This window comes from Battus philenor, unplaced genomic scaffold (assembly GCF_028537555.1).
Source record: "Battus philenor isolate CCGP_79_NKW_IND1 unplaced genomic scaffold, ilBatPhil1.0.hap1 SCAF_9, whole genome shotgun sequence".
Classification (NCBI taxonomy): domain Eukaryota; kingdom Metazoa; phylum Arthropoda; class Insecta; order Lepidoptera; family Papilionidae; genus Battus; species Battus philenor.
In genome coordinates this window covers 10,242,507-10,253,445 of record NW_027181759.1, presented here as the reverse complement: position 1 = coordinate 10,253,445, position 10,939 = coordinate 10,242,507, and the positions used below count along the sequence as shown (strand labels likewise).

General features: G+C 32.5%; 1 protein-coding gene across 3 annotated transcripts; it reads right to left on the bottom strand.

Annotated features, from left to right (window-relative positions):
• Window positions 1-1,255: 1,255 nt before the first annotated feature.
• On the bottom strand, window positions 1,256-9,198 carry Amun (protein amun). Of its 3 annotated transcripts, none has more exons than XM_068775687.1 (7): window positions 8,901-9,198; window positions 8,456-8,732; window positions 6,972-7,068; window positions 5,874-6,185; window positions 4,168-4,351; window positions 2,712-2,853; window positions 1,256-2,284 (listed from the first exon to the last, which is right to left on the bottom strand). In XM_068775687.1, the coding sequence occupies exons 2-7, from the start codon at window positions 8,602-8,604 to the stop codon at window positions 2,185-2,187; spliced, it is 984 nt and encodes a 327-aa protein (XP_068631788.1). In that variant the 5' UTR covers window positions 8,605-8,732; window positions 8,901-9,198; the 3' UTR covers window positions 1,256-2,184. The 3 variants fall into 3 exon arrangements, with proteins under 3 accessions (XP_068631788.1, XP_068631786.1, XP_068631787.1); XM_068775685.1 differs by having other exon boundaries at window positions 4,162-4,351; window positions 8,901-9,196; XM_068775686.1 differs by having other exon boundaries at window positions 4,162-4,351; window positions 8,456-8,727; window positions 8,901-9,196.
• Between the last annotated feature and the right edge of the window lie 1,741 nt (window positions 9,199-10,939).

The following is a 10,939-nucleotide window of genomic DNA, read 5'->3' as shown; positions in this document are numbered from 1 at the left end:
ATTAAAAAAGTGGTAATTTATTTACAAACTTTATCAAGAGCATAACGTAACGTTTCACAGGAAAACGATTGCTTAGGCATCACTTGCCTCATCATCAGGCTAATAATATGTAATTTCCGATAAATCTAGTTCTTACGCCAGATACTGTTATGTAACATAGAGAGAACTGGTCCACCAGTCAAAACGAGGCAAGTACCATCTTTTGTTATAAACAAAAATATGTCTGTTAAGACTAATTTCGCAAAAATGTACAGTAATTTAAATATTAGATGGCAGAAACCAAAGATATTTGAATGTGTTATCATACAATTAAATAGATGTGCCAGTACTTCATAAGATTTAAATATTTGCAATATTTTTTTGGTTGCCTCCGTTAACGGGAACCTCTCGTACTCTCTATCTTGTTGTAGGACAGGGATTGATATTCTTTAATATTTTTCTTAATATCTTTTCCTTTTATTTCTGTACTGATTTATATTTCAAATGATCTCTCTTTCCTTTTTCATTCTACAATTTTCTATCATTCTTTTTTATATTTATTTCCATTCATTCATCGCCTAATTTCCTTTCCCTTGTTCCTCAAATATCACAGATCTGGGTTATATGACATTTCTTTACTTTAATTTATTTTGTGCTATTTTACATTCTTATTTATTATACTGATTTATTGCGAAATAACTTTCAGTTTTTATTATACTTACCCTAACATTATTTTGAGTTTTTATTATTTCTTCCTAGTTCTTTTCTCTACCTGCTGTTAATTTGCTTGCTTACCTGTGACCTCGGGGGTCACAGGTAAGCAAGCAAATTAACTGTATTCGTTTAGTTTTTTTTATTGCGTCCTCCACTAGCTTCCTGCAGAATTTGAGGAACGATGGCTTGTTATTGTCATCTTTAATTAGTAAGGCGATGCTGTTCCTCGCTAATCTTTATACTCAACCGATACTCAAAGTACCGAGGTCCTCTGAATGCGAGAGAGTCGGCTATCAGATGCACCACCGTCTTGTCCACAGCTTTTATTCTATTATATATATATATATATATTATTTTATATTTACAATATTTGGTTTACTGGTAGAAAATACCTAAGGTATTAAGTTCGCCCTTATACTTTGTATAAGTGTGTACACATATTGTAATGATTTACGACACGGGGACAAAGAATGTAAAGCCTGTGTGTATTGTAAACAATTTCATATTACAGAACAATATGTTAAAGGTTAGGATAGCGGGGGGATGAATTAAAAATGCAACATTATAAAATTAATATCTTATATTTGTTCAATAAAAACTACATTGTGGGCCCGTGTGCCCGGCGCCCGGGTAACACGACCTTTGTATTATTTTGTTGCATATAAACTCTGCGGGCAGACTGTGTCATAAGGCAATGGTGAGTGAATCTTCAAGGCATCTGGTTCGGATCCGAAACGGCGAAGCTCCCTTCCCTCGCCGCCAACGTAAGTTAACAATTACTGGAATGTCACTCGGTATGCGAACGTCCAAACAAATCTTTACAAACGTAACCTAACACTAGACTCGAATTTTAATCAGCCGCTGTGAAGTGACAGCTTAATTAGTGATGTTACCAAATTCGCTTTCAATTTCTTATATTTATCCTAGAACATATATTAATGGTTAGTTACGTTCATTTAATAAAAAGAGTTAATCAAACTATATGCAGTTAAATCGAAGATCGTGGTAGCCGAACAATTTCGATTTACGAAGCCCATTAGAAACAATGAATTCGCCAGGCTTCGATATCGCTTGATTAATTCTTTAATACAAATTACTTTTCTCTTACTCTAACACATCACTAATAAAAAATATGTATAAAAATTGAATATTAATCTGTCATTTAACATCAGCTAATTAAAAATCTTGCGTAGGCCCAAACCCCGGGCCACTCGGTACATAGCACTCGCATATTGTACAATCTCCAAAAACTCATGCTTCGCCGAGTGCACCCGGCCGAGTAGTCCGTCGAAACGCGACCGAAATTATTTTCAATTATTTTTCAATTAATACCCTATAAAACTTACAAAACCGATCGGTACTCATTAAACTTAAGACTAATTCTTTTTAAAATTAAACGGAATTGAAAAATAAATTACCTAGGTACAATATTTTAGTCTAGAAAAGCTATTTATAGGCGCACGAGGGATGTTTGGTGGGAGTGCGCGGATGTCAGTGTGTGGCTTCTCGTAGTTTCTTTGTGACGGGGGGCTGTGCGTCCGTTGAGTCTCCCAATGAGTTTTCTTCTGCTGAACTCGCTTCCTCTATTTGCCTGTTGTAATAAAAACGTATTGTAAAATCATCCATAATACACTTGTGAACTATTAAATTAAAATGGTAAAAAGTCACACGCTCTTAGAAATTAATACAAATATCACTGTAAGATATATAATTATAAATAATATATACATAAGGCAAAATTAATATTGAATTCTTTTGTATGTATCATTTATTTCGATTTTACAGCTGCCAATATATTAGAATTACATATCGTAATTTGAAATAAATAAATAATAAATATTGTGTACGAACACATGAAATTTCGATGATAAAAACTAACAAATGAAATATTACGTCGAAAAATCTGGGTAACTTACTTTTATAAAATCGCTCTATTAGCAGCAATTGTATGTTGCATCTTAACCACAATGTGAATCATGTAACTATATTACTATTAAAGAAATATTTTTTAAAGGTACCTCTTTGCGCGTGGCGTGCTAAACGCGGAATCTGAGTTATCAGAGGGAGAGGCGGGCGTTGCCGGGGACGTCGCTTTAGCGTCCATTGAGTCTTCTGTACACGATGTCGTTGTATCTTCGTTAACCGAATCCACAAGTTTGCCTGCAACAAATAATATATACCACTTTTATTAAAACATTCAAAATATTTTTTTAAAACAACTGCATTGAAAATTATCCTTAACTGAATTGAAATACAAATAATCATTACCAAATAGGTCGATTTTTCGTTTCCGGGAGACATTACGTATAACGGTCCATAAATTCCACAAATGTAAATACGGAGAAAATATCTTTTTGTTTTAATAGGTTTAAATGGGTGAATGAATACATTCATTTGCTGTTAATTAACGTATGGCAATATCTATCCTAAAATTATTAGTTTTAGAAAAAAATAACGTGATGATAGATGATACGTTAACGAAAGTGTTTTCAAAATTGTGATTAGCACACATTAAAATTAATTATTGTTTACCATCCGTCCCTGTAGACTGTACTGTTTAAAGTCAAAAATAAGATTGACTACTTTATGCCGATAAATTAACCTACATTACTTTAAAGATTTTAATACCTATAACCAATCACCTGTGTGAAAAAATACAAAAATTTGTTTAAGTATGGGCGGTGTAATAAAAATAATTCCAAATTTCTTTTCCTTAGAAAGCATTAAAGTCTATTTGTATTCAGCAGTTATTGTACACGGGGGACGCCTTCGCACAGGTAATGAGAGGTTCAGCCATTGTTAATTGTAGAGTCTTTGTCTTCCACCACCACGGCGTGCGTGCATTTCGCATTGTAATTCAAATGCTGGGTGTATTCACTTCTCAGAAGTAACCGTATTTTTTGTGGCGAAGTTTATTTTTAAAAGAATCCTTTCCAACTACGTTTTTATTACACACTGTATTATTACAGAATTGTTCATTTTTAGTCATTCTACAAATTTTATACATAAATTCCTTACTGGTAACATTTTTTTCGACCGCCTTTTTATCATATAATGTTCTCTCAAAAATGTTAGTAACAATTTTAGCGTTAACAGTTTTACGCAAGGAAATGACTAAATACTTCATACCAAATTATTTTTAGGTGTAATTATATATATACTAATTATCTCCAAGACATGTAGTTTAAAAAAAAAACTGTAATATTATTATTCAATAATAATTTAGGTTCAGTATGTTAGATTTCGTTAACAAGGGCTTTATTATTATAAGTCTCTAGTTAATGAATAGTTCCAACTAGAGACCTTCTTCTTTCCTTTTGACCTATGCATCACATTTAGACATGTGGTGCTGGTGTGTGTATCATACTGTACCAGAAAGCATTTTCGCTACGCATTGAGAACCTTTGTGATACAGTATGTTCGGTAATTTATAATGATAGTATGTTAGTTGCCAAGGTTCGTTCTTACCATTACCATTAGTAGCGGGCGGTTCAAGGTTGCTTTCGTCGCTAGGCAGTGGGGAGCCTCCGTTCGTGGGTGCGGTTGCGTTGGGCTCTTTGCCCAACAGCTGTGGTTGCAATTCGGATAAGATATTGTGTGTCCATAACGTCAACTCCACCATGTGCGGTGACCATTTTTTCCCGCAGCCGTTTTGTTCCTAAAAAAATATTAATTTTAAAGATTCTTGTTCCCTCGAACTTCACATATATGAGGTTTTTAAAATAAAGGTTCAATAGTATTATCTAAAAATAGCTTTTGTCGAAAAATCTTATTATTTTATTTAGACTTTTTGTCTGTTATAAAATAATACTTTGCTAAAACATTACGTTGATTATTACATTGACCTAAAATTTAAAATTTTTCAGGGTTAATTCACTAACAATATAATTAAAGTCAGATATTTAAAAATTATCAAAGACCAAAATTGGACTCACACGCATTATATATGTTGCGTTCTTTACGTTCGTAGTTAGATATTTCCATAATTCATTTATTTCAATCGTAAACATAACAAAAGTTTTATTCACTTAATATTGTAAAACTTGTAAAATGAATATATCATTATAAATATATTATTATTTCATGGTTTACATATTAATATTTAGAAATCTTTGAGATACGTAACGTTTGATTTTCTATCGTTAAATTTTATTAAAAATTAAATTTGGAATAGGCTTCCTATTTCGAATCGAAAAATAATTAGAGTATTTAACAGCAAGTTTTTTGCATTGCAATGCAGCATCGAACCTAAGATATGTTAATGTCACAGATTCATAGCACTGACCTACATATGCCATGCGTCACACAAATTCTTACTATGTGACGTTGAAACTTTCAATTATGCACATAACTTAAAACATTTAGTTTATTTACGAAACATGCTTCATTTACTTTTGCTTAATTGTTATTTTATTTTATGTGCGGATCTTTTTAGTTTTTAGATTTAAACACAATATAACTTTCTACATTTTCTCCCTACAAAATATAATTCGGTTTTTAAAGTATGTTGGCTTCTGGCATACCGTTTTAGACATCATTGGGGTAAATAATTAGTGTTTTAACAGAGGATCGTAAATGGATATGTATATACAAAGTCGGATAAAGGGGGCGGGTAAGCTTGTCGATCGCTCGGGGCACCAACGTAATAAAATCAATTTTATGGTTTAATTTTTTGGTTTTCTTAAATTTTTAATGAAAGGGCGCCAAATTTTATTTTGCCCCTGGCGCTCAAAATTTTGAAACCGGGTCTGATTTTTTAACCTGACTTCCGCTGTTGCCCAAGAGGCGTTTGTAGATTCCACGGGTGCGAGAGGGCAGAGCGCTTAGTGTTAAGCTTAAAACCTCTTTAAAGGATGATGATGATCGCTTAGGACGCCCCATGGAGTGAGTAAGCTCCAGGGCGCACACGAGAGTTCTTCAGCTTGGGCTGTCACTCGTGAGAGCCGAACTTTGACATGGTTATTTGCTCTATGACCCAGTTATAACATTACTATCACTTCAGAAAGCGTTTACACGGAAAGAAATGGCGTAAGAAACTCCAGCAACGCTTTTATACAGAATGACGCGAGAAAACCTAGATGACAATGAAGACAATTAGTTTACTATGGTTGTTCATTCGGCCCTGTTATTAAATTTATTAACGCTATATAAAAATCATAAAACATTGGTATATTTCTTACCTTATTTAATCTATCACAGACTGTTCTAATATGTTTTACAAAATTGAGGTATTCCTTGGCAGTGTAGTCACTTCCTTCCATCTCTGGTATGGCCTGTATGCATTCATCGGCCATAAAAGGCGCGATTTCTGGACTTGCAGCCGCGAGAAGTGCAGACGCCGTTGCTGTTCCAACTCCTTTAAGATTGCTTAGTGCCGTCATTGCTGACTCTATGTTGGGCAGTTTACGGAAGGCTTTCTTTGTCTCCTGCATAACAGCTCTTGGTGTGTTCACTTTAATTAAATAAGACAGCTGTGGATAGAACCTTCCTCTCTGCAAAATAAAAAAAAATTACAATGTTTTACGAAGATTTTTAGCTCGACTCCAGATGGACTGACAGTATAGTCAAGGTCGCAGCGGGAAGTAGCTGGTACACCAATCATCGTGAAGATCTTTGGGGGTGGCTTATGCCTTGCGTCTATGAATAGTAATCGGTCAAATCGAAGTCCGTCCTACTCGGTCACCCTCAACGCCTATTAAGTGATAGTTCAAGACTACGTTTTGCGCTTTAGTTGGCCTTTCGTTCGGCTCTTGCAAATTCAACTGTTCTTTCAAGCGATTTTCCAATCCGGTAAAAATTTTCGTAGCGTCCAGCCGAGCTTACGAGGTTAAAGCTAAGAACCTAAGTTTTCTATTACCTCCTATCCTCGGTAACTAATTATTACTCAGTGAAACCATGACCTTCCTGCAGTGTTTTTTTTCGTTTCATTCACATGTAATATATGCATATATTCATGGATATACTTGCATGGTGTAAGGTATGATTTAAAAACGAAAATTATCACAATTAAAAATAATTATGTATTTATGACATTTCTGTGTTTCTATACTTGTTTATAAACTATGGATTTAAAATAATACTAAGTTCTGAGAAAAGAATTATTGACCTACATGTTACCTGTGGTTTTTAACCTTGATAAGCCTAAAATATACAAACATATTTCACATTTTGTTTTTAATATACTTGCGTCTGCTTTAAAAATAAGTATAAAATATTATTAACAATTTATAATCATTGATGTAAACACTATTCCAGTTACTGGTAAGATTTTAACTTACTGCTTGCTTCCATTTCATAAGTTGCACCAGTTCTTCATGTATCATATGCGCTTCCTTACCCCTGGATTTAATTTTTTTAGGTAATTCATTTTGATACCTGTAAATAATGAATAATGTACTCATAAAATTATTTTTCATACTTATGCATATGTTTAAATATTATTAATTGTACTTTTTCTCCTTATTTTAACCTTTAAAATAAATGTTCAATCTAAAAAAAAAAAATATATAGAGAGATAATTAAAATTGTCACATATTTGCAAATCTTAGTGAGAAATTGCATATTTTTAAAACTACTTGTTGCAAAATTGAGATAATAACTGCATAATTTTAAGTGAAAATGAGTTGAGGGATTGTATAATTTTAAAATTAAATAGTACATAAGAACAACATTAGATATTAATAATTTATTTAAAATCATCTAAATCATTAAAATATTAACTACCACATTAACTACCAAATTTGTTGGTACAATTTGGCTGATTTAATTATGATTAATAAAAAAAAATTAAATTCATATTATTCAAACATTTTAGTGCCTAACAAAACTAGCTATAATAACCTATTTATAATAACACTGAAAAACCGAGATTTTTTTTAAAAATAATATATGGTATACCCATTCTATTCAGTTTCAGGTAACTAATATAGTAGGCGAGTATTAAAGCTTAAATATAGAAATTAAATAAATTATTTCTTTGTTGTTAAAAAATGTTTTGTGTTATTAAAAATTCTAGATTTCCCAATTTAAATATTTTCAATAATCCTAAATTAATATTTTATAACATTACTTTCATAACTACTATTCACATTAACTATTAGTAATTAATACTTGCTGTTATATGAGTTAATTTAACATTATTAAAGAACAATGTGGCCCCAAACATTTTTACTTGATGAGTCACTGCAGTATTAATCTAAATTTGTTAAATATCTTTAGAAGCGATTTACAACGCTAAATTAATTAAACAACCCAGTGATTATTACTATTTTATGAAAAAGACACGTATAATTTAACAAAATACTTATACAAAGCAAAAGGCAAGTCACCATTTTGAGCGGATGTGAATAGCATTCAACAAAGCATTGTATTTTATACTAGCTACAAGTAGTTTCAAATACAATAACAGTTTATGTATGTTATCTAGCGAGTTATTTAATCAATGTATCCACAGAATTAGGGAAACAATGTAGCATACATTTAACTAAAAGCATTTACGAACGACGAAACGTAAAGGACAGCCACCATTTTATAACGCCTAAGCGCGGTGATATTTTCCCCCGCACTGGCTTCAGGAAAAACGATAGTGTCAATTTGACATCGATCCCACGTGACGCAGTGATTTTAATGAGCCGTCCGCGGACTAGAGATGCAGTCCGCGAGGGAGGTAGCTATCAAATCAGTTTGCACGGATACACACACAATACAAGTTCATTGACACGCCACGGCCGCATTTTCTCCACTGAAAGACGTTCGCACTTACCAATTGTCCAATTTTATGAGTTCCTCGGGTTTCTTCGTTTTCTGTTCAGCTTTTAGTTTTATTGCTTGTGGGTACAACTTTAAAACACTGTCAAATTGTTTTGCATCTGCCTCCAGAAAGAAAGTAGACGTGTCTTTCGCGGTAGCCATTGTGAACGTTCTAAATGTACAACACTCTGCGTTCCTATTTAGTTAGCTATAGCGCCGAACTCGACGCGGCGGCAGCACCTGGCCAACTGGGCGCCCTCTCCCCACTCGCCGCCATCTTGTCGACTGTACTTCGCAACGAACAACGTTCAATATTATTATTTGAAATGTTCTTTTTTAACATATTTTATACACTAAATGATTTTTGAACATTATTTTAACTTTAATATGACAGCTAAATTGTTTGTAACATATACTAATTTAATACATGCCTGAATTAAAAAGTACAAAAAACTTACTTGCGATAACAAGGTTATATAGGACGCGTACTGTGTCGTGGCGTCGGACATTAGTCGGGCATCCACGAAGTGTAACAAAATCGTGAAGCTTATTTCCATGATATTTAGCACTCTTATTGGCAAACCGTAATAACAAAGATGAAATTTATCACAAATTGCAATATGTAGTACACGATAATGCTAGTCACGTCGACCTCGGCGCACTATCAATTTCCTTAAACGTGACGCAACACACGACACCGTTCTACCGAAACGACTTTGGTAAACACGCATATTTTCCGTTGCATTGCAGTACACACTGAGCTCGGAGTAGTCATGAAGTAGTAACTAGCCGTGTACATAAGGCATTTAGGTAGTACGACGTACATATCACCGGGGTGGAACGTCACCACACCAATCGGCTTTGTTGTTTTGATAGACCGCCATGTGCTTTACTCCCTCTTTATAGATTTTCTTAATATTAAACGTTTGGCGAATTATTGAAACGCCTGACTCGCTTTCTGACCTTAATATCGAAATCGCAAACTTTTTTTGTCGTCTGCATGCATTTGAAAACGAACCTTTTTTTTAACACCACGTATGTCTTTATTAGCTTTCTTTAACCACTTCACTACATGCAGATGCTCGTTTTTTAAATAAAAATAAAAGTATTTTAATACAACTTATAAAATAAAACTTTTTATCCTGGTTTCTGAAAAAAAAAAACATTCTTATTACTTATTTTATAATCCTCTCTTTACAATGATCTTACCTTAGATTAGCAGCCTTTAAGACTTTTAAAATCGTCTTAACCCTATTTAACCACGGTTACTTTCTATGAAGGCGGTTAAGCAAATTTGACTGTTTTGTAATATTAACTATTGCCATTTCGATAATTAATGTTTTCGTTATTTGGATGCTAGTCTGTGATGAATATAATTATTACTTAACATAAGAAAGCCAACTTTAATGTACAACTTTACGAGTCTGATAAATCATTGAAGAAGTTCCTTTTTATTAATTAACCAGTGAACTGTTTTATTTTAAAATATGTTACTGGCATGTACTTTATATTAATCTGTATTATAAAGAATAATGATGAAAATTTTCTATAACACCGTAAATTGTGAAGCAATTCTTCACTTTCTACTAGGATTAGTTATGTTACTAGTTATGGAAGAAAGGCTTGAATACTTTACTTTATAATATAATAAAAAAAGGACTTTTGGAATACGGTAATTCTTATACCGCTACCTTTGATTAACGTCTTTTGGCTCGACATGATCTAATAAAGGTTTAATTTGTTGTTTAGTACGGGGTTGAGATAAATCAGTCCAGACAAGTTCATCCAAGTTGGCCACCGGTCACAATAAAGTGATAATGTTTACAATTAGTTACAACGTACGTTTTTATTATCGAAAGCATCATTAAACTAAGTTAGTATAAATGAGCCATGCCTTAACTACAAGCAATATCGGAATCAAAAACAGAGCCATGATATTATCATTTGATTATAGAACGTAAGTTAAATGTATCGAAAATTTTTTTCACAATCTTCAATTAAAAATGTGCACATTGGTAATTCCACAGTATTATTTCCGGTTTTTCGTGAAACGTTCTTTGATTATTTATTTTCTAACAATAAAATATTAAATAATGTAAACTTTTAATACCTCGAATATAAATTGAGCGTGATAAATTATTGAATTTGATGAAATTGATGATAAATGTATATACATAACCGATATTTGCAAAAATATTTACCTGTAAATGACGTCGTGGCATGTTTGATAAGATACAACAATAGTTAAAAAATGCAATATTATTTTAAACAAAAATCTAATCAATTTGAATTAATTTATGTACTAATATACTACAGTTTTAAATTTTTAAATGCTAATTGATTTCTCGGCTTATTTTTATATACAGTATTTACAACTTTGAAATCTTAAAATATATTTAGAAGACATCATCGAAAGTTTTGCTAACAATAATTTTACAAACACATTTTTTTACTGGTAAAGATAACTGTTGTAACTCGAATTTTTGTAATAATTGCA